General features: G+C 37.8%; 2 protein-coding genes across 5 annotated transcripts; both read right to left on the bottom strand.

Moving 5' to 3' along the window:
• Window positions 1-468: 468 nt before the first annotated feature.
• On the bottom strand, window positions 469-11,451 carry LOC139287035 (troponin I, fast skeletal muscle-like). 4 transcript variants are annotated; one of them, XM_070908000.1, is made up of 8 exons: window positions 11,367-11,451; window positions 11,216-11,255; window positions 5,079-5,114; window positions 4,505-4,541; window positions 4,280-4,408; window positions 3,911-4,000; window positions 3,383-3,559; window positions 469-1,813 (listed from the first exon to the last, which is right to left on the bottom strand). In XM_070908000.1, exons 3-8 carry the CDS (start codon window positions 5,087-5,089, stop codon window positions 1,733-1,735), a joined length of 525 nt encoding a protein of 174 aa, XP_070764101.1. In that variant the 5' UTR covers window positions 5,090-5,114; window positions 11,216-11,255; window positions 11,367-11,451; the 3' UTR covers window positions 469-1,732. The 4 variants fall into 4 exon arrangements, with proteins under 4 accessions (XP_070764101.1, XP_070764099.1, XP_070764102.1 ...); XM_070907998.1 differs by lacking the exons at window positions 11,216-11,255; window positions 11,367-11,451 and adding an exon at window positions 9,823-9,890; XM_070908001.1 differs by lacking the exons at window positions 11,216-11,255; window positions 11,367-11,451 and having other exon boundaries at window positions 5,075-5,082.
• Window positions 11,452-12,317: 866 nt separating this feature from the next.
• On the bottom strand, window positions 12,318-16,880 carry tnni2a.1 (troponin I type 2a (skeletal, fast), tandem duplicate 1). The gene is made up of 7 exons (XM_070907997.1): window positions 16,730-16,880; window positions 14,631-14,663; window positions 14,285-14,321; window positions 14,026-14,154; window positions 13,573-13,662; window positions 12,981-13,157; window positions 12,318-12,573 (listed from the first exon to the last, which is right to left on the bottom strand). The coding sequence occupies exons 2-7, from the start codon at window positions 14,636-14,638 to the stop codon at window positions 12,478-12,480; spliced, it is 537 nt and encodes a 178-aa protein (XP_070764098.1). The 5' UTR covers window positions 14,639-14,663; window positions 16,730-16,880; the 3' UTR covers window positions 12,318-12,477.
• Window positions 16,881-24,339: the final 7,459 nt, after the last annotated feature.

The following is a 24,339-nucleotide window of genomic DNA, read 5'->3' as shown; positions in this document are numbered from 1 at the left end:
TTGTGTTATATTCCTTGACCTGAGAATTCATACATTTTAAAAAGTCTTTTAAATCTTCATCATAAAATGTCTCATCAGCAAAGGATTAGCATAAAGTTAATGTTAGCATAAAGAGTGTAGCGTTATGTTAAGTCTAAAGCAAATAAGGTCAGTTAAGTTGAGGAGGATGAGAGAAAACAACATTTTCAGTGAAATATCTTTCTTCGCCAGTCATCTTATATAAACCTGGCAGGTTTAAATGTCGTACAGCTGCTACAAGCCGCCATTTTCTCACTTTTAGCATAATGCTAACGTCGCCCACTGTACAATCCTCTGCCTCTGTCCTCAAATACACGGTGAGCTGAGGAACAGACCACAATCGCAAAAGGTGAGATGAGCTCTTTTAACTGAACACAGACAATTCAAGATTAATTTAAGAAAATGAACTATAGCTAAGTGTTAACAAATTCAGCAAGACTGTGAACAAGATGAACATGAAGCTTTTGTATTTAATGTGACAGCAACAAGACGAGAAAAGTACATCACATTTCTGTTTGAACAGTTTAGAAAAGATGACATGATGTTGTTTAGTACAGACTGTAGGCGAAATTATGCTTCTGCAACAGAGTAGTCGCTCATGCTAGCAATGTGATGTTTTATACTGGCCGTTAGCTCACCAAGCTAACACTGGCGAGCTAACACTTAGCCACACTCGTTTCTTTTCCTCTTCCCACTTGGCCATTGTGTATCTGTGTGACATGAATGGACGCAGATAATCGGCATAGCCAGAGCGAGAATGAGACAAATGTATTTATACATTTTAACGTGTGAAAATAACCAAACCTGAACTCTACCTGAGCTCGAAGCTTCACGGAACAAAATGGCCTAATAATGACCCGATCATTTGTCTGCTCTCACTCTCGACTGTATAACAAATATGTGATTAAAATTCATGTTCACTTTTTGATACAGATCAGCTAATAGCGACGGTGAAATAAAGGTTTGCACTGGAAATTTCTTGGTGAAATGAAAGTTTGCTATGACATGTATATCAGCTACAGACAGGAAGGTGCGTCGCAGGTGCAGCAGTATTTTGATGCAGAAGCATAAGCCAGCCTCCTCAGAACAAAAGCACGTTTGGACTCAAACTCATGTACTAACTGACATCAGTACATACAGTACAAATACATCACAGTACAGTGTCAATACAAGCAAAAGCAGAAGGCAGTTTAGATTCGACAGAAGAGTTTTGTTCCAAAGTAAGTTATCCAAAAACTACCCAAACCCTGCCTCATCTACAGCAGCCCACATTAGAAGTTTTCCTACATTTGGGAAGTAAATACTGTGTAACTGAACTCTTTGGATAAAAATACTTGTTAACAGAACATTTAATTACCTAAATTAAAAACAACTGGAACTAATCAGTAGGTTAGCGTAAAGGGATAATGGATGAATATAATTTTATGTTTATATTTTTGCATAGTCAGCCATCATCGCTTTTAAAATCCTGTGAACTAACTGAGGAGATTATCATTCATCACATACTGTACCATAAACTTTAAAACATCCTTAAGATTCACACTGTTTATCAGTATAACCTCCACAGCTGCCATGTCTTATCCGTTCAACAAAATCAAAAAGTAGGTTTACAGTGGATACGCAGCATTTTGGAATAAAACTCCTCCGTTACAAAGATATTAGACCTGAATTCTGTCTCTTTTTAAACCCCCCAAAAATCAATGACAGATCACATTTAACTATCGAACATCTTCTTCCTATCAGACTTGTCTTCAATGTTCTTACGCCAGTCTCCCACATCGCGCAGCTGCTTGTCCTGTGAACATAGACAGTTTCGTTTAGAAAATAAACCAGTAAAATGATAAAATATTAGAAAAAAAAGAACGGAAAGAAGCCGCAGCGTATAAAAATATTAAACAAGAAATTACCAAGAGGCAAATGGTAACAGCTTTATTTTTGACAGGAAAATCAATTAATGTCGCTTCCACAGTTGGTACTAACTTTCTCCGAAAACACTAATGGAAATCCTCGTTTTTTATTTTGAATATATATTATATTTATTATATATAATACAATACTTATATTATAGTTTATATTCTATGCTACATTGCTGTACTATACTTTGTATTATGTTATACTATATTACTACATTTTACGTTATATTTTATCTCTATATTGTACTGTATTATGTTGATACGTTATACACTTTTACTACATAATGTACTACATCATATTTCTATATTAATACAGACAAACACCAAGTATCATTACTTAATCATATTATATATTATTCTGGCATTGTTAACTAATGTTAATAATGATACTCTACTGACTTTGCTGCTATTCATCCCACCACTAAGTCCCTTTGCTTGAGACGGTACTGCATAAGTACAACACGGGTCGTGGGTACTGTATTTATACTGCTTGCCTTTTAAGTCTGAGTTGTATAGTTTCTATTTCTATTTCTATTCTTCAGTTTGATTATTCTATAGCTTCATTTCTGGTCATCTAGCCAGCATGAAACTGTGAAACAGTTACAGGATGGACAAAGCAACACACCCACCAATACCACCAATTATAATTCCAGTTTATCACATTATTTTCATGGGTTTGGCTGTTGTTTCTGTGGGTTATGATTGAACTTAAAGTGATTGGTAAGATCTGGGAACATGGCAACACAGGCAGTTGAACAGTCAGGATGTTTACAACAGACTGTTTGGGTAATAATTGTATTGTTTGCCTTCGTTTTCTCTTCCAAATAACCTTGACCGACGTGAGGGTAGAGCTGGGTGTCGAACGTCAAGACTAAAATGTAGCCGTAGCTCAGAATATCAAAAACAGTCAAGTACAGATAGTTTACATTAAATGTCTGGTTAGATTCAGACTCGTGTTGACTGTTTCTTTGATCAGAGAGTTTCTGATTTAAATCAGAATTTTGTAGTTCTTTATTTAGGCAAAGTTCCTGTACGGCTGTCGGTTTAGGCAAGATTCAACACTTGAGAACTAGAAAAACAAGTTATTGAAAAAAGTAATATATCGGTACTGAAATAAGGTGTGTTATTGCTAATAGTAGGACTTCTTTTTAGGAATACTGCAGCATTTCCAGATTTCAGCACCAGACTTGGTGAGTACTACAGTTATAATAACTGATGGCCAAACCAAGTAGTAAAAAATCAGATGGATCCTTAAACCCTGCCTGCTAGTGGGACAGAAAATCCACAAAGAAAAAAAGAAAATCTTAAAAACAAGCCAACTTTCCCTTTAAAGTTAAAGCTGGTGAATGAAACCAGCATGACAAACTAAACCACAGCGTGGAGAAATGAGTAGGTAGAATATCGATGGTCATATTGAGTTTGAGACTTGAAGTTTAGATGAACCAGCTCACCTCCTCTTTCACCTCCTTCTTGACCTGCTTCAGGTTGGCCCTCAGGTCCATGTTGACCGTGTGCTTGGAGCCCAGCAGAGCTTTCAGCATGGCGTCAGCAGACATGCGCACTTTCTTCAGCCGGGGTCTCTTGAACTTTCCCCTCAGATCCACAATCTTTATGTTGAGGTCTCTGACCTTCAGGAGGATTCAGGGCAGAAGAAACATTCACAGTTTTATTCGCCAACCACATTTTTAAGAACTGGACTTCCAAATGATAGCCAGTTACAATATATTCAAAAACAACTTAACACCTGACCAACGTTCCTGACAAAGAAAAGGATACTGTATAAGAACATGTTCATCCAAATGTGGTGGCCAATTAATGTTTCATATCATATATTTCACATATCTTAACAAAAACATCAAAATGGTCCACAGGTTTACATCATAATGAGATGATGAGCCGTCCGTTGGAAATTGATTTGTACGTTTTAATATTCCAACCCAAAAATCAATACAATGAACAGACCTGAAAAAGTGCCTCACCTCATTCAGAACCATGTTCAGTTTGAACTCCATGCAGTATCTCTCTTCTTCACTGATGTCAATCTGCTGATGAAGTTTCTTGCAAAGTTCCTGAAGAGAAAACAGTTGTTGTTTTTGTTGAGTTTGCTGGGAGTATGCAAGCGCTCACCAAATTAATTTGACTTAATTTTGGCTAAAATATTTTCATCTAGTCTTAAACCCACAAAACAGAGACAAATTTAGTTCAAATGTGTGCCAGGAATTTGACTAAAATCCAAATTTGTGGTGTTTTGTAGGATATATATGAACTCCTCTCCGACACACAGTAATAACCCTGACGGCAGTTTATCCCGGGCCGATCCGGGACAGTCTGTCCTGTTTCTGTCTCACCATGAGCTCGTCCTTGGAGTACGGCAACTCCAGAGGAGGACATTTGTCTACCAGGAACTTCTCCCTCTCCCCAACCTTCACTGATGCTTCAGCCTCCAACAGATTATTGGCCACCACCAGCATACAGCTCTGTGGATTACACCATCATGCAACTTTAGATATTTTCAGCTAAAAGTTCAAAGTAGGCAAGAGAATAAAGAGAATAAAAATGTAGTTATTTCTTACTTTCAGAGTATGCTTACGCCTCGCAGACAGTCTTTTCCTGCAGCGGAAAACACAAAACATGACGCAGACTGGGTGAAATAAAATGTTCACTTTTCTTTCACACTTTACACTTTGTCACCTTTTGGAAATGTAATAGATGAATTCTCTTTGGCATGTGAAGAAGTTTTTTTTCTATGTTATGGGACTCTACCTTACAAAACATGATTTTGTCACGTTAGCAGCTATCATCACTACCAACGTTGAAATAGTGATTCTCAAAGAGCGTACATACGTCCACCAATCTTCTAAAATTGGAATTTAACAATACAAACATTTTTATTCTTAATCTTTATCTGTATTTGTGTCAAAATCCAGAGGCAGATGATCGTGAGGTACATGTGCCAGATTTTTCTTGTTCAACTGAGTTTTGCAGTTAATGAGCAGATATAAAATGTATAAATATGATGTTTCATCCTTTAAAAAGTCACTTGTTCTTTGGTCCACTGGCCTAAATCTCCACCAAATGTTGAAATCTGTTAACAAGTATATGAGACATTTTACTATAAAGTGTATTGATAGATTTCAGATAACTCACTCATCAGCCATCTTAGCTGCAGGATCCTGGTGTTACCTGATAAAAAAACATAAAAGACATAGAAAATTACATCTGGATGTGTGATAAAACATGTTTCTGGAGCATTTTAGACATTTGATCAATTTCTACAAATGTAGACGCCAAAACATGTACATGACCCCCTCTGTTATACTGTTCTTCTTTTTCTCCAGACATCAATTGATACCAAGCGTTTCACATTCTACTTTCTATTGACCTGAAATTATTATTCTCTCACTGTGAGCTTCTCAGTTTCACTATGGGTATATATGACACTTTGGTGGAGCAAAAATAACAGGAATTAATGGAAAAATAAAAACAACGCCCATTTTCTTCCTGACCATTAACAACATGAGCCTTCTTCTGGCAACACCCTCAGGACAAACTCATTTTCAACACATTTTTAGGATCTAAGAGCAGCAAAATGATGGTATCTTTCTCTGGAGCGCAACAAGAATCTTAATTCTTCTTTTTAGTGCGAGGACAAAGATTAAATTTACACTGAATCTGACACTTAAATTGTGTTTTGGGACACACACACTCACATGTTGACCTCAGTCTGGACGAACACATCAAACTTCAGCAGCTTTTCTGCTGACAGCGGGAGTAAAAATATCTGGAAAATTCTTAATAAAGTCTGTTTCTGATGTTGTGAAGTGTTAGACCACTCCTGCCTTAAATCACACATTTCAGCGTCGCTCTATTCAGTTAGTAGTTCCCGTTGTGTCATGAGCAGCTACAAGTGAAAAGGTAAAAGTTAAACTCCACATTTTTACTTTCAACTATTCTGTTTCTACATCAAACTGCTTCATGTTTGAAGTCCCGTGTCCTCCTTCCAATTCCTCCCTGCTGTAGAAACTCACCTGTCTCACATTTCACATTTGGCTCGTTAAGTCTATCTTAAGACATCAGGTTTAATTCCAGGAAATTTCATGGAACTGAATCCAGGCCGTGTTAATGCCCTAAAGGACCTCACCACTATTTTTAGCAGCGCGACTCTGGGGACGGTGGTCCAACACTGTGGTGCAGTGAAATATCTGGACATCTATTAAATCGATTGCCATGAAATTTGGTTCAGACTTTTACGATCCACAGAGGATGACTCATATTGCCTTTGGTGATCGTCGGTTGTTTCAGCGCCACCAACAGGTCAAAATTTATACTCGCCCAACCTTTCGCCTCATGACAGGATACCTCTAAAACTGATGACTGAATTCCTTTCTGCCTTACCTGAACTTGGAGGCCAATGCTAACATGCTAACACTGGCATGCTAATATGCTATTTGTTAACATGTTACACATACTAAATTTAGCATTTTACATGCTAAAAGTTAGCATTTTAGCAAGCTTAATACTACATATATATAAATATACATAAATGTCAGCATGATAGATGCAAGAGTTTAGCGTAACATGCTATTAGCATGTCCAAATTTATACTTGTCCAGAACACTTAATGACACGATATTTCTAAAACTAACTGAATTTCCGACAGACTCAGCTGTACTTACAGTGCTAACATAACATGCTAATACTAGCATGCTTATATGTAAATTTTATCATGTTGACATGCTAAATTTAGTATTTTTAGCATGCAAATTAGCTGATGTGCTACATTAGCATGTTAACATGCTAAATGCTAGTATATCTGCATTGTTGTTAGAGCATCAAATAATTTTGCTTTCTGGCATATAATTAGCATTATATCCTCTATTGCTATGAAGCTGCTGACTTGTTTCATCTTTTCCTCCATTGACTGCATTAATTTAATAAGTCTGCATTGCATCACCATACAACAATTACTTTTAAAAATAACTTTATACCATACTAAAACTAACAGAATCCGGTGGCTGCCTGGAAGGTGGGGAAACAAATCCATCCCTCCACATTATAAGATGATTTGGAAAAATGTTTGGCAGTGTTGTAAAGTTTGCATTTACACACAGTCCTGTCCTCAGACCAGCAGCCAGTATTGAACATGTTTGACCCCCCCCCCCCCCCCCCCCCCCCAAAAAAAAACTTCTGGCTTTTCAATTCTGCTTTTTGATTCCTGAGAGCAAAGATTAGACTGTGCTTCTGTCCACATCACTATTACACATGCATCAACAGACAAGTGTAACGTTTATAATATGGAAGAAATAATCACTGTGAATAGAGAAAAAGAGATTTTCATCCACAACCATCAAGTCCTCCAACCTGAACAACAAATCAGTTTTAAATTTAAATATACTTGTTTGTTGCTTTGAAGGAAAAGGAAAGGGAAGGCAAAGGAAATTCCATTCACCACGATTGTATTTGGGTGCAGATGGGTCTCAAAAACTAGTCAAATAAAACCAAAAAAAATCTGCCAGTGGTGGAGGAAGTACTCAGATCTTGTACTTAAGTAAAAGTACCAATACAACAGTGTAAAAATACTCCATTTACAACTAAAAGTCCTGCATTAAAATTCCTACTTAAGCAAAAGTATCATTAGCTAAATATACATAAAGTACATGAGTATACATAAGTACATGAGTATCAAAGTTGAAGTACTTGTTCTTCAGCAAAATGCCCCCTGTGACAAATCTGAGGGGTCGTGAGATGATTAATGGGGAGACACTCATTTATATTATTGTTTTTAGATTTTCTCTAATCTTGGCTTTTTTGTGTTAATCACAGTAACACAGGCACAACTGGCTTCATTTTTAATGGATTGTATTTTATAAATGTATCGTGTGTGGGTTTTTTTTAAGTGAAATCTTAATCTGAAAAGTAACCTGTAACTATAACTGTCAAATAAATGTAGCGGAGTGGATACCACTAGATTGGGTAAACCAACTCTTTCGGTACCGGGCTGCAGGATTTTAAGGCCACTTCCAGAGGTACTCGGAGGCCACATAGTCGCTGCCTGAGCTGTTTGTTTAGGACCTGTGACGGAGCAGCGGATTAAGACTCTATTCCTGGAGGCACAGCTGTTCCTAACGTCTTCATTATGGAGGAGAAAAAACTGACAGCAGGCTCGTCTTGAAAGAAAAGACGTCTGATAACCACTGCAGGCATCCCAAAACACATAGCTGAACAAATGGTCATCATCTGTAAACCAATAATAGGCAAGGGGGGTATCTCCAGGGCTGACAATGTATTTTGGGACTCTCAAAACCCGAAGGGCATAACAACATGTTGCTGTGGAGATGGAATAACATCTGCAGGGTTAAATTTGGGCCCTGATTTTTGTCTTAAGAGAGTGTCTGTGTGAATGTTATGGGTAGGATTGTCTCTGCAGGGAGGGTGGAAGGGTTCGCAGTAACCCAACACCACAGAACATCCCTCGGATGGACGTTAGAGCATATTGCAAAAATAACTCGCTGGGGGGCTAACCTCAGATGCACGTACAGTTCATCTGCTTCACACTGAGAAAAGGACAGACAGGAAGTTACAATAGCATTTGAATCCAATGCAGAAAAGGAAAAACTTGTTGTTCAGGACTGTAAAATTACGGAAGCCAAAACCAAAACAAAATCTGTCTTAAAAGCTCCTCTATCGTAGGAACATTGTTTTCAGAAAACAAGACAAAGTAAAGCTTTACTGTTGCTTAAACATTCAAACCCTTTTACACTTTATATTTGGTGACTGGGGATTAAACTGGAGTTTAAAGTGAAGACTGAGACTGAGGTTCTGACCAGGTTCAGGACTGAAAACTTTAATTGTTAAGTGTCACTAATTCTCTGAAAGATACAGTGAAAACAAATTAATTTATGTTTTGTTTATTTCCATATAACCTAAAACAATACGTCAAAGAGAAAAAATATATATCTAAAAGAAAACTTGTTTTAAAACTCCTTCGTAAAATTAAGGAAACCAAAAACGAGTAGAAGACCGAAACAAAATGTTTTGTACAAGAAGAAATAAAGCTTTAATGTTTCTTAAACGTTTGAATGGTTGTGAGGAAAACAAGCTACATTTCATGAGTGGGGATTAAAGTGAAGACAGAGACTGAGGTTGGCAGCCGCAGCAGATTAGACCAGGTTTTCCTCCAAACCCCTCGGTGCTGACAGGAGGATAAACACTGACGGATCGACTTTCAAGTTCATGCCTTGTAGTGGTGTTGCCTTTCAGATGCCACATCACCAGACCATACATCACCGGTTTGCCACCGCAGCAGACCGAGCACATGTCCAAAAAAGCACTTCTTTAACCTCAAAAGTCCCGAAAAAAGACTCAGAACACAAGAATAAGAGATGTGATAATGACAGAAACTGGACAGAAACCAAAAACACTCCACCTTTTCAGTTTCAATTAAAAGTATATTAAAGTAATCTGACTCAACATCAACTACAAAGTGTGTAAATTGCTAAAACACTCCAAATAATTCCAAAAAGCATCAAACAACCATGAACCTTTTGCATGTTACTGTCGCTACGAACTGATCAAACTAACTGACACCTTGATATAAAACTTGGTCGAATGCCAACACCAGAGTCTCTTAAGCCACGTGAGCAAATGTAAAATATTCTGCAAAAGCTATGAGACCAAAGATTTCAACTCTCCGCCTTTATTCTACACCCTTCCTCGGGACAACATTCGATTTGAACAAACAAAACATAAATTCCAAACAACTGTACCGTCAGAATTAAGTATTTACATCTGCTGTCATGTCAAGAATGTGCATGCAAACCATCAAAATACTACATGCTTTTAGACTTCATCTACTAAAACATTATCGAACCGGCAGGGAAAGAGTTCTTACTTTAACGGAGCAGAGATGTCAGCTTGTTAGAGTCCCAGAGACGCAGACTGAGTCCCAGGCAGACGAAGTGTTAAGAAGGTATATATTGCAATCTCTGATAGCCCCCTAAATCCTCCACTTTCTCTTTATGGAAGTGGATTACTGGTCACACCAATGAGCTGGCAAGGTCATGAAATACAGTACAGTGTCATCTGCCCCCTTCCTCGGCTCGCCTCATTATAAATAACCCGCCCTTTAAGATTGTTATCTGTATTATCTTGTGCCATTGAGTTTCTGACGGACAGAATGCAGGAAAGTGATTACAAAATGCCTCTGTGGTTTAATCAGCAGTTATGTATATATAGACAGAAACCATTTGGAGATCTGATAGGAGAGGAAAACACTCACTGACATGCTGCTGGATGAAGTATTTGTGTCTATATTGCTGTTAGAATCAGCAAATACTAAGTAATACACTATAAGTCATTGATTTTCATATGAACTAGAGCTAAAACGAGTAATCAATTAGTCCATTTACGAAAAATTGATCTGCAAATATTTTATGTTCTAGTTCAGGTTCAGAGCTTTTCACTGACATCAAACTGTTTCCACCAGATCCAGTGTTTTATTCTAACGCTTTTTAAAAGCTGCAGAGGTGGCTGTTAGTTCTTAGTTTGGCACATTTAAACCGTGATCAAATTTAAACAAGGCTTTTTTACGCTCTCTGTGGTGTTTTGTAACAAACCTGGAAGTTGAATCTGACGGCTGATATTTCACCCAGCAAACATATTAAGTTTGATCTCAACATGATGATGAATTCTTATCGTAGAGATACACTCAGAAACATTATCAATTTGTCCTCCATCATTAATCCAACCCTGTCTCCTGGACATTTTGTTTATTTACAACTCATGTGCAACAGCAAATATGTTTCGTAAGAGACGTAATGCCTTTGGTTATCTTCAGGCACTCACAGCACTTAAGGTTCAGAAAAGATGGCGGTTGTGGTTAAATGTTAAAAATGTCAACTGTGACTTTAAGAACGAGACAGTGTGTTTATTAACATTTAACTGAAAACGCAATCTTTCCCTTAAAGGACACAATTGTTCGAGTCTGTCTAAAACAATACTCTCACACACACACACACGTGTACTCTGAAACTAGTTTCTCCTGTTCATACTGGTTATTAAGAGATCTCCTCTTAAAGCAATTTCAATGTAGGTGATGGGGGACAAAATCCACAGCCCTCAATCTGTGCAAAAATACATACAAAAGTTTATCTGAAGTTAATATGTGTTATAAACCATTTGGCAATTGTTTATATACATATACATGCAAAACAAGGTGGTTAAAGTAAAGTGTTACCAGATAAACATATTAAAACAATGAATTATTATTAAAAGGCTTCACTTACCTCAGATCTGTTTCTGGGTGACCTGGAAAAATTCTACTCACTAAGAAAGATACTAAAAGTCACCAGTAGGAAGATAAATATACTTAACAGAGGTAATTTAAGGAGACAAAATAGCAGCAATATTTCTCTCTGCCTCACCATAAAGACACACCTTCGTCTCCATCAACGATGTGTTGAAGACGACACCTCTTACTGGGAGTTTTAGGCTTCAGTCAGTCTGTCTGACACCATTAGAGACTTTGCACGTCATAAAACAGCAACAACCAAGAAACACGTGTCAGTCTGTAGCTCGTGTCGGATCATGTTCACTGCTTTTTAACATTCCCACAAGCTGAAGAGACGCTGCATCCATTCGTTTCCATCCACCTATTGTATTCATCCTCACCTTGAACAGTTTAATTATGAATTAGGTTGTTAGGGCTGGGATGGCATGTAATTTAAAAAATATATATACATATATATTTATATATATACTCATATATATGATTATTTTTACATTTTAAAACAGTGCATGTACTTTGTTTCAATTTGAATTCACAAAATGCAGTTTACATTTGTGCCATCAGAGGGCGGCAAAGAATTATCCATGGTGACGATACCACTAAATTCATACAGGGAGAAGCTACATTGGCAGTTTATCTAACATTATTTAGTAATTATTCTCAAAAATAATCATCATGATATTAAAAGGTTATTGTCTAATTACGGTACTAATGACAAAGTTATAAAAGTTATAAAATAAATGACGCTGTTGACAGCTGAGCTCTCATTCTCCATTTTAGCTGCTAGCTAACGTTAGCTTCACAGATAGGATACATCTGTCTTATCAAGGTAGATTTAAAATATTGATGTAAAATACTGAAAATTTAACTGGGAGGTTCCAAGTACTCATAATTATCTGCTAGCATTAGCTGTTGTCAATATGCTCAACTGCTACCTGTTAGCCCTGGTAGCTAATAGATGTTAGCCAGACGTTTGTCACTCGGATGTTAGGTAATGTTCTTAATGGGTTATAGACATTGTTGTGCAGGAACGTCTTACTTACAGTAATGTAATTGCATTTTCCTCTCTTGACCTCTGTAAATATTAATGACGATGACTATTTTCTCTCCTTTAGCAGCTGCTTGTTTATTCGGTCGAAGTCTCTACAGCTCACAAGAAAAACTGTATCAGTGCAAACTAAATGGTTTTCTGATTAAACCAGTCGATGAAAAACAGGGACTAAAAATACTGCAGGTTTGCTTAGAGCAGATACAGTTTTTTTAAGCCTCAGCCTCAAACATCTTCTTCCTTCCGTCCATGCCAGATTTGTCTTCAATGTTTTTACGCCAGTCACCGACATCACGAAGTTCTTTATCCTGAAACATCGAGACCCAAAATCAGAGCTGGACCAGGTGGTTTCATGAAACTTACATAAATTTAAAATCTTAGATAAAGATGTAAGTACACAATGACTGGCGGTAATACTTTTTCCTTTTGACCGAAGACCGACCTGACACTTGGTGTAGGTGTAGCTTGACTTCATTTTTTTAACTTTAATATATATGTAAATAGTTACTGTTAAAGGGTCTTGGATTGAGCACATCTTTTTTTTATTTTAACATCAAAACTTTTTCTACTCCATCACCTCATTGCAGGTTGATGGAAGTGGCTTCTAAAACAATTAATCTAATCAGGATGGTCAAATGTTGGCAAAAAAGTCTTATGGCCACTTTGTTTTGTTTTCTTCCAAACTGTTATTAAATGAGGCCAGCCAGTTCCTCACCTCCTCTTTCACCTCCTTCTTGACCTGCTTCAGGTTGGCCCTCAGCTCCATGTTGACCGTATGTTTGGAGCCCAGCAGAGCTTTCAGCATGGCGTCTGCAGACATGCGCACTTTCCTCAAGACGGGCTTCTTGAACTTGCCCATCAGGTCCTGAACTTTGATCTTCAGGTCGTCAATCTGGAAAGTGGAGACGGAACGGAGGCCAGGATGGAAAACTAAGTCTGGATTTACAACAAACAGCTTCAGCACTGAACATTTGATGGGAAGTCATCAGGAAAGTGACATTTACAACACTGAATCCTAAATATTGCAAGGTTTCTCAACCTTCTTTGGACCATGATCTTGTTTTCAGGACATACTGTAGTTCATGGTTATTTAGCCTTTCAGTGGCATGAAGGGAGCCGCCGAAACACCAAAGGGTTCACCCTCTGGGGAGCAGTATTGTATTTTGAATAATTTCATGCACAATTCAACATGACATACTCGTTATTTTTAGAAACTCTGGAGCCTTGTGTGAGTTTGAACAATGTTTAGGAGCAGAGCAGAGTCTATGACCCACTGAAAGGTCGTCGTATAATTTCACATAACCTACCTCCTTGTCGGATTTATTGACTTTCATCTCCAGGTTGTATCGCTCCTCGTCGATCACGTCAATCTTGTGGTGGATCTCTCTGCACAGCTCCTGAACACAAACATCAACAGTTTGTCACAAAACCGAAATGATTCACTGTGGACCAAAATAATTAATCACAATATCAACTAAATCTGACAACTCTCACTGGTTGTTATTTCTTTACACACTTAAAATGCCAGAGAGCGATAAATTATATAAGTTGAAATTGAATTCAGGTGGGTTTGGATTCTATTATCTACATGTTTTGTCACATTTTATAAGACAATGTCGGCGCTGAAAACACTGCGACTGCATGTTCTCTGGAGGAATAAATACAGTAAATAATCTTCTGCACTCACAATATGATTTGCACCATGAACCGCGTATTATGGATCATACTGAACCATGAGGTGACCGTGTTACAGGACATACCTGCAGCTCCTGCATGCTCCTGGGCATGGACACAGGAGGACAATTCTCAGCCATGTACCTCGTCCTCTCCTCCTCTTGCTCTCTCTCTTCCTCCTCCAGTAAACCTTTGGCGATGGACAGCATCAAACTCTGCCAGACAACAGCCACATAACATCACATATTGATGCACATTGAACATTTTTAGTCAACTCTTAGCAGCAAAAGGAATCTCTCTGCTTTGCTTTATACAACGCTGTAAAAATGTTAAGGAATCTTTTACCTTCAGATGATGCTTGCGACTCGAAGACATCTTTTTCCTGAAGAGTTTGAGAAAACATCAATTTGTTATGATGGATCTCAGTTCTTTTTACTTACTTGTAAAACATTTAGGAAGGTTTCAGAACTCAATAATAGAACAAAAAGGCATGATAAGATTTATTTTTATTTTTCAGTGCAAATATTTGCACAAATGTTGTTTCTGTAACACGTCTACTGTTTTTAATACAATATATGGTTCTTCCTATTCGATAACATATAGCAGTTCTTTAATTTTAAAAAGTTTAACTTATGTTTTATTGGTCCAAAACAAAATAAATATGAACATATGAAACCAGAGAAGTACTCACTCCGACATCTTGACGTTTGTTTAGCTTCAAAGTCTGCAGAAAAATATAATTTTCCATGTTGAAATAATGAAAGGAACACGGACACAACTTTCATAATTAATCAGAAAAGTATCTCAGAAACACAGAAGTCATTAAATGTGTGGCGTCCAGCTAACACAGAATGGAACAGGAAACAGGGTGAAGGTGGGGTCGAGCTGAGGAGGAGCAGGACTTTCAGAAATAATAACTCAAGGAAACGTGACACCAGCTGGGAGCATCAGTGGTCGGCCTCAAGGAAAAACCTCAAGTCTAAATTAAGACAAGGATCTGTGGTCCAGTTGTCCCCCCATGGGCATCCCTCTCATGAAAGGTCTGTCTTCTGGAAGATTATCAGGAAACGAATGATACCTCGTCTGTCGGTACAAACATCTCTGACGTGACTGAGGCGATACCGTCTTCTCTGAAAATAGAGACTGTGCAGAACAATCCAGATCAACAATCACTGCGTGCAAACGGAGAACAGAGAACTGAAGCCTCTCCAGTCTTTGCCACAATGTCAAAAAAGATGTCTCAACAATGATTTCTCCACTGAGACATAGAGTTGTGAATAGTTACTAAAAACCAGGGATTCCTTTAACATATCCGTTAATACCAAAATCAAGTCTTATCAAATATTTCTCTTACAACACTGAGTGGATCCAGATTTTTAACAGAATAAAGAACAAAAAAAGGATCACAAATGGATTTGGCTTTATATTGCCCATACTGATCCATCAAAAAATTACAAAATTGGCACTGATCCCAATTCTGCACATTGACTTGGGACATCCCTAATATAAACCACATCGGTTCAAGTGACTTTCCACTAAAAGGATTGTTTAAAAAAAAAAGCACAATACGTTACTTAAAGAAACATTTCCTGAATTTTGTTACAGTAAAGAACACCGCAGACAAATCCCAAAATTCCCTGATCAACACTGATGTTTTGAAACTCAACCAAGTTCGTAATAGAATTTCAAAACATTATAAATATATACTGTATGTTTTGCTGCTAAGACATGCTAACGCCTACTTAAAACAAAATGTTCTCAATTTAAAGCAGAGTATCATCAGCATAAGGAAATATGTTACGTACGGTGAAATGTGCTTCATGACTTTTCAGAATTATTTGACAATTCACATAAAAATAAACACTGAAAATTGACCAATACTGAAATACTGTATGAACTTTCCCTTTTTATTAAATATCAAATACCAGTCAGGCCTGTCCAGTAGATGTCCCATAATGGTTTAAATGTTGTTTGGCAGGTAAGACATTCTGGAGGAAAAACTGAATGCTGGGAATATTATGGCCTGAAATGGATAAAGCTCCTAAATACAAAATCACAGCAACTGTTGACGTCAATCCTCAGTCAAAATCAGATACATTTAGCAGCTACACAAGTCCTCAATCAAAACCACAAACTCTGGTTTTGAAGCTCCTTAAAGTGTTGTTCCTCCTTAAAATACAAAATGAATGTGAGACGTTTTGCATTAAAATGTTGGTGGAGGGTTTAAGAAATGATGAGTTGACTTTTTGTCCAAATTCTGTAGAGACCAGGAGCTCACATGTACATACATTTACATTATAAACCATGTATGTATGTATGTATTTATAAGGTAACTGTATTGGAAGATTGAAAGACTACTTTATTAAACAGAGTGTCAGATTAACCACCAGCTCTGACACATGAAATCTATTCAAACAGTCTGTGATGACACTGCGATAAACACTGGGACTATCACTTTCCAACTCTAGAGACCATTTACACCATCACACTGCACTTCACACCTGCAGCACCAACCGTTTCACCCCCAAAATTAACAATATTAAAATCCAAAAACTCCTCAGTCAACATCATCACCTTCATCATCTTGCAGCAACAGTTTCTAATGAGCTGGTTCCTTGTCACCGACTAGTCAAACTACAGTTTAAACATCCAAAGCAAGAGCTCAAAGAAAAACAACCAAAAACCTTATTTACTGAACTGCGTAACGACAGGGACAAAAGAATTATGTATGAAACAAATTTGAGCAAAAAAAAAGTCATCAGCAGCAGAGATAAGAAAAAGATTTCTCACCTTTTAGTTGAAGGAGTCGAACAGAGCGACAGATTTGGGAAGCAGCTCAGTTTTGGCTTTTTAAGTTGGTATATATTGCATTCCCCAAAGGCAAAGGAAACCCCATCTTTCTCTTTATGGAAGTCGATTTTCTCACTGACCAATGGGCTCGCCAGCACCTGAAACATTATATCTGACTCCCCCCTTCACCCCCAATTCTCCTCCCTATCTGACCATTATAAATAACCCTTTTCTTCCAGATTGTTTCACTGATTGCATTATTCTCCCCCGAACCCCACGAGGAAGCTGCCCATGAGCCCTGAGGTGAAAACCAGGAGAAGTTGAGTGGAGAAAGGAGGCAAATCAACAAGATGCGAACACCGTGAGGCTCACTGTATGAAACAAGGCTGGGCTCTAGAGAAACCAGGGAGCAGCCGTGATGAAAGTTGAGGGGACAGCAGGTGGGAGGGCAGAAAAAGTCAGAGTGGAGTTTCAAGGAGGTCATTTAAGACACGCTAAGTGGACGCTATTAAGAATCTGTTAACAGGAGCGAGTCAGTGCGAGGAGTGAAGAGGCAGAGAGAAAGTTTCTGAACTAAGATCTGTGCAGATAGAAAAACAGGAAAGGGCAGAAGGAGTGAAAAGAGCAGAACTGTGACAATAAAAAGGACAGAAATAGAAAAGACTTCCCTGATGCTAAAGATCTGCTTACTAATTGTACTACATAAAATAATTTGAGGACTATAGGGTATTTAATTAGGACACTGACTATAATTATATTTAATTAGACACTGAATCATTTACACAATAGGGACATTTAGTTTAGTTTTCAATACATGTATTCATTTATTGGTTGAAGGATGTTTGAGGCGAAACTGGACCAGAGACGAGGATGTAAATTCAGCTTGTAAATAGTAGTGGTATTAATACTGTCCCAGTGATGTTGTAGTAGGGTTGTTTTAACAGTTGCTTAATTTTAAGTTAACAAATAATGCAGGAGGTTTCCTTCAGTAACAACAATGTACTCTATTAATGGTAAAATAGTTTTTGGAAAAAATCAATAAATACATAAAGTAAAGAATGTAAACATATGTAAGTGAAGGCGTAAATAAATAAATGAATACATAAGCATGCAAGCAAGTACATTTTTAAATCATCCAGATAAAAGTTGAATAAAATCACACAACTAAGCAGCAGATAACCTCACGTTTTAGTGTTAAAGTGACCCCGTACAGATCCAAATACAGTGAATATTATTAATAGTAAACAATAAATACACCTCTCCTTCACTAATGTATTCCTGACAGACTTAAAACCAGAAAAGCATTTGCTCTGGTGTTTCTCTATGAGGGGGGTGAGTCAAATGGATGTGGGATGGGGGGGGGGGGGGGGGGGGGGGGGGGGTCAATCATGGCTGCCGGTGACAGACAAACTGCAGCATGTGAAGCCGCGAGGAACAACGGGGGACCCTTAAACCACAAACACAACTATTACAGTTATTACAGGGAGTTTTATTCAACTGGAAAATCTGACGTGTGCTTAAAGTGCTTGAACCAGGAGTTGCTCGCACACATTAGCTAATACTTAAATAGGTAGCTAATGTGTTTAGCTAATTTGTTAGGTGTCTAGAAGATAAATATGTTTCTTAAGTTCTTCCAATGCAGTAGCTAGTTACATGTTAGGTCACTCTCTGTAAGTTCTGGCAAAGTGCAATACATCTCCTAAACTTATGACTTATAATTACATCCACTTTGCACACCTTACAGCAATTTGCACACTGTATGTGCATGTACATGTTTAAAGGGCATTCTTTTATATTTTACTTTTTACTTTTAACTCTTATGTTGGTACTTGTGTTTTGATATTTGTTTTTTTTTCTGTGGTTGTTTATGTACTCTGTGACAAAAGACATTTCCCCCCAGGGATAAATAAAGTACCTATCTATTTACTTCTATCTTCTTACTGATGGTTGCTGCATGCTTTTTATGGCTTTTGGGGGCAACTGCTTGACTTTATGTTAATGTGTACTAGAGTTATAATGTATAGTTAGTCCCCTGCCCAGGACTAAATCCATCCGGTCCAGTCTCAGAGAGGAGGCGACCGAAATAGAAAGAATAGACGTCACCTAATGAAGTAGATGGCATATTATTAATGATGACAGACTCAAAGCAGAGCTCTACAGCACTCTGGCTGTTTTATAATGAAGTTTGGTGGTAGGGTACTGAGCCTCGTATCAAACTGGGGAAAAATCCATTTCAAACTCATAGCCATAACAATACAGTAACCCTGGACACAAACAGCAGTCTGCTGGTTGAACATCCTATGTATGACCCATTCATCCACCCCAAACTGCTCCCTATATGGACTTTGTCGCCTGACTTCCTACAGTCTTTCTGCCAGAAAAGGATTAGCCTTTCTGTCAGAAAGCCCTGAGGGCAAACTTCTCCCATGTGCTACCAGCATCAGAAAGGCATGTCCATCTAGCTGGTTTGCTAACAACGAGTTACCGCATTTTGGCAGCAAAATACACATACAAAAATACATTTCGGGTTGCATATAACACGAATGAAACAAGCCATTATGCAGCCTTGCAGAGAACAGAAACCTTGCATTTTTTGTGGAACAGTTTGTACTCCGGGAGAGAGGACTTTTATAAAAATTCAGCTAATATAATAGCTTTCTCTATTCTGGACTTTCCAGCTTTCTGTCCCCTAAAAGGTCAGCACTGTCAACATGTTCTGCAGTTGGTCAATAGCACAAATTCAGATATCAGTTCACCCGATTTGAACTCTGCTTGAAAGATCTACGTGGATTTACTTTGTCTCTGCAAGCATCGTGGAAATGTTGTAAAAATTAAATTTCATTGACATAAATGCTGGTCTGATTCCAACACATCTAACAGACTCGTCCATCAGGTTTGGACACCTTTAGTCACAGTGAGTATACTGGCTTTTACTCATTTTGAGACCACACCATTTTTCTGTACTTTCACTGCTCTGTACTGCACGATCCATTTGGTAAGTCAAAACCAAAACAACTATAATGTACATCCCTTTCTTTAATATTTCAACAGTACAAATTAAATCTGACTTAAGAAACATGACATGAGAAACACATCGCTTCACATTTCTGAATATCATATTGATTGAGAACATTCTGGGCCACTGAGAAATCACCTGAGAGAACGAGTTAGAAAACCTATTCAGTTTGATATGATGACTTTGACTTGGAGCATTTACAACAAGGAAACCAAAATGTGCTGATCTACTACGGTGCCTCGTACGGGGACTAAAACATCCGTTGAGGAATATATATCGTCTTCTCCGGTCTCATCACCACCTGCACTGTACACTAATGATTAGCAGATATATTACAGCAAGGACCACTTCACAGAAATGTCACGTTCATATTTCTTTGCTCAAAATAAAACATCAAAAAATATTCAACATTTTACAACATATCCAGAGAAGTTAAAGTCATACAAAGTGTGCAAATGTCACCGTACGGTCACAAGACGACTCAAAATGAAGGCACCACACTTCTAGCTTCCACTCACTATCACACCGCTCACATGACCACTTCACTGTGCTGCTGGGTGTTAATGTCACGGTTGTTACAACTGCCCTACACAACCGATTCTCACTGAGGCTGCCCATGAATTACAAAAATATCAAACCGAAAGAATAAAACATTAAATTAAAAAAAACAGACGCTATGTAAATGCCACTCTAATGTTACCGTTTGTCCCTTTTAAACATACAATCAGTATTTGCATGATCTTTACGGACAGAAAGTTTCACCATGCACTTTGAATTTAAAATTGGACACTTGTTTTGAGCCCGATTTGTCTTAACTACAAAAGTGTCTCTATATACTTTAACTAAAATGATTCAAGAGAAAATACAACAGTGGGCTGCGTGTCGGGTTCATGCTCTGTGCAAAAAATACGTTCAGAGCGTACAGGTTTTGTTCGAGGGGTCTTTTAATTGATTGAACAGAACACAAACTGTTAGCTAATCAGAACTTGCTAGCCATAAAAGCCATGTAGCAACACTAATCTGAACCATTTGCTAACCACAACCAACATTTTAGCTGCTTAACTGAACCATTACTTAACCAGAATCAGACTTTACGAGCTAACAAATTTATAGCAAAAGGTTTTGCCACACACTTGAATTTACAATTGTTTTAGCCTGATTTGGCTTAATGAACTGAACAAAAGTGTCTCTATTGAAGAGAAAAAAACCTAGTTGTGCTAATATGTGTCGTGTCCATGTTTTGTGTTAAAAATACTTTAAGATTTGACCACATAGCTTCAATATTCAGATCATAAGTTTTGTACAAGTGGGAAGTTTTCTTTGATTGAACAGGACACAGTTAAATTTTAACCTCTAAACTGAGCCATTGACTAACCTGAACCAAACTTTTAGCTGCTTTATTGAACTGTTAGCTTGTCAAGTTCTGGTTAGCTAGCAAATTTAGAGCATAAGTGTCTTTATTGAACTAATGTTGTTCAAGGGAAAAATCCAGCAGTGAGCTGATATCTGTCTCGTTCATGTTTTGTGCTAAAAAATTTACTTTCAGCTTTGACTACACAGCCTCAATATTTCTATGTGAAGTTTTCATTGATTGAAAAAACGGAACACAAACCGTTAGCTAATCTGAACCAAAATCCTGACCACTAAACTGGGCCGTTAGCAAAACTGAACCAAACTTTTAGCTGCTCGATGAACTGTTAGCTAGCCAGAACCAAACTTGACTAACTAATCAATTTAGAGCAGAAGTATCTTTATTGAACTAATGTTGTTCAAGAGAAAAAAATAATTTACAAGTTTTGTATGACAAGTTTTCATTGATTGAAATTGCCATTAGCAAACCTGAACCAAACTATTAGCTGCTTGATGAACCGTGAGCTAACCACAACCTAACCTGTAGCTGTTGAACCAAACCCTTCAGCTGAACCATTTAGTTTTGGGATTGCTTGAACTGTAACTGAAGTTGGAAAGGCTTTCATACTTCTCAGGGCTGTACGTTTCATAGTATTAAAACTGCATTTATAATTATTATCCCTGTGCAATTATCTTGACTATATTAGCATTTACAGTGAGATTGATGCATAAAATCTCTCCTGCCTTAAAACGCATCTTTAAACGACAGGATGACATTAGCCAACCTGACTAGCATTCCACAAGTACCTTTCAAAATATTATTAAAGAAAATTGTCCCCGTCTGTTAAGTCACTGCCATCCAAGCAGCATCCCCCATTCTCCTCAACAAGTTCTCATGAAAGTTTGCCTTCAAACTGTGATGAATGAATCTGACATCTTCAAACAACGGTTTTTAGATTATCAAATTGGGTGAAATGCAAAACAAACATGCAGTCCTCCAGGTTCAGCAGTCTCCTCATATGGCTATAATCAGATCCATCCTTAGATTGTGAAACATGTCACACTTTGGTCCACTTGTGTTAAGCTATTAATAAATAACTAATCCATTTGATGAAGCTGGACCTTTGTTCAATCTTTACATCTATTTGGGAACGTCGTGTATTCTGATTTCTTTACGTGTTCTGATTTTAGGGAGATATCAACTGATGCAGTGGTCCGTCTATACAAAGCAGCACCATGCCTGCTGTGGAGGGAAAAAAGGCTTATTAAACCTCAATAATTTTCTTGGTAGTGGATTCATCAAAATGAATCGCGACAACTTTGAAAATGAATTAATCTTTGAAGTAATTTATTAAAAGCAGAAATACCAAACATTTTCCAACGTGAGGATTTGCTGCTTTTCTGTAAGTTGAATATTTTGGGGTTTGGATGGTTGGTCAAATCAGATCAGACAATCACTGATTTAAATATATGTTAAGAGATATTTTCTGGGGTAAAGTTGTGGTGTAGATTATGTGTCACCAAACAATAGTTGAAAAACATTTTTGCATTCAAATAGAATCGGATATTGAAAAAAAATAATCATGTTGAGACTAAAGCAGCCGGACAAAATCAATCAAACAAATCATGCAAACTCAGGTTCATCGGGGAAATCAGATGGTGTGAACCATGTAAACACTTTAATTGTACCATTACCTTAATCTGGTTATTCTAATGAGCATGTAAACGTGGCAACAGACTCTTAGCTGATAGTCATTTCTCCCTCGTAGGTGCGAAATGTCATCAGCCAAACTCTCAAAATAACAATAATTCGTTAAAAAAAACGTTAAAATAAAAAGCAATACTTTGCATTTTGGACAGCCCTATGAGTAGTGCAAAATCATCTCTCGCAGTGTAAACCCTGAATCGCAGTTCAGTGGCACTGATACACTAATACTGATAATCCACAGAGATGCACATCACCCAGCTTCACTGCATACACTTAAAATTCAAATTCACAAAGCCACAGCCTGAGCACCACTGAAGAGATTTAACCAAACAAACTATGGCTGAAAATGGGGCTACAGTCTTCCTCACAGAGGACAGGTTGGGCCGTTCATCTTCCATCAAGTATGATGACCTTGAAAAACACACACACACACACAAAGAAAAAATAATAGTGTGAAAAGGTCCCAAAGAACAGAAGCAGATTTAAAACGTGTCAGTGTGCAAAGTTCCCTCTTGCGATAGAAGCAGATTAATCAGTAATGTAATCCAGTCAGTGGTGATGGATCCAATGGTGACAAATCACATGAACATCCCCCCAGTCTTCAGAGTCAGCAGCAGAGTTGCAGCTTTGTTTTAACAGGGTTGGAAACCAACTCCTTTTTTTTTTGTACCCACCGACTACAACGGTTAGTATGTCCAAACAACCATTTTACCAGCAAAATAGATTTTTAGGAAGAAAAACAAAGCTCCAAACAAATGGTGGCCAGTTACTCACTTCATTGTCAGATCTTTGTGGATTGTTTGGAAACAGATCACAGTTCACACCTGGCATCAGATATACTTCTGAAAAGCATCTCAAGTGATTGCTTGTGTTTCACATCAAACATTTGACTTTATCGGCGAGGAAGGTGAAACCAGAGAGGAAGTTTGGCTGTTTGATAATTTACTACAAACTTAAAAAGGTACTCTGTACTAGTGACGCTATGGAGCCACGTTTTGATGAACATGTCATTTTGTTTGCATCTCCTTCCCTCAAATGTAGGGTACTGCTAATATGTAGTGCATGCAAGTCATACTTCACCCATACACTTAATGTAAACATAACCGTGTTTGAAGAGAAGTCCACAGGGTAACTTTAAAAATCCCTGTCCGAGTTATTTGGCATCTCAGCTCTGTTAGTTGTCGAGTTATTAGGGTTCAGCGAAAGGCAGTTTTCTTAATTCTAAGTTGATTTGGTGAACTTGTCAGCAAACAGTTGCTTATTAACACATCCAGCATTAACTGCGCGTCATGATCATTCATTTCTAGTCGTGATTGTGTCACTTGATGAATGTCCAATATTCACAAATTTTTTAGGTCTGTTACTACAACTACCAAAGCTCCGTAAAGCCGAGGGGAGCTGCAGATTCAAACTTAGTTCACAGTCATTTAATCCATTATTACAAAAATATCAAGTCATCCATCCGGCCTGATTGAGGTCGGGCCAATCACAACTGTTAATGTAATATGGGGCGAGTTAAAGCGCAGTTGAGGCATT

Source organism: Enoplosus armatus, chromosome 6, assembly GCF_043641665.1.
Source record: "Enoplosus armatus isolate fEnoArm2 chromosome 6, fEnoArm2.hap1, whole genome shotgun sequence".
In the NCBI taxonomy this organism is placed as follows: Eukaryota; Metazoa; Chordata; class Actinopteri; order Centrarchiformes; family Enoplosidae; genus Enoplosus; species Enoplosus armatus.
Note: the sequence above shows the minus strand (reverse complement) of the source record. Positions and strands in the feature narration are given on the sequence as shown.

Coding starts and splice junctions, on each gene's coding strand:
- LOC139287035 (XM_070908000.1), bottom strand. Junction 3,560..3,910: donor TGAACATGGTTCTGAATGAG/GTGAGGCACTTT, acceptor ATCCTCCTGAAG/GTCAGAGACCTCAACATAAA. Junction 1,814..3,382: donor AGAAGGAGGTGAAAGAGGAG/GTGAGCTGGTTC, acceptor CTATGTTCACAG/GACAAGCAGCTGCGCGATGT.
- tnni2a.1 (XM_070907997.1), bottom strand. Junction 13,663..14,025: donor GGAGCATGCAGGAGCTGCAG/GTATGTCCTGTA, acceptor GTTTGTGTTCAG/GAGCTGTGCAGAGAGATCCA. Junction 12,574..12,980: donor AGAAGGAGGTGAAAGAGGAG/GTGAGGAACTGG, acceptor TCGATGTTTCAG/GATAAAGAACTTCGTGATGT.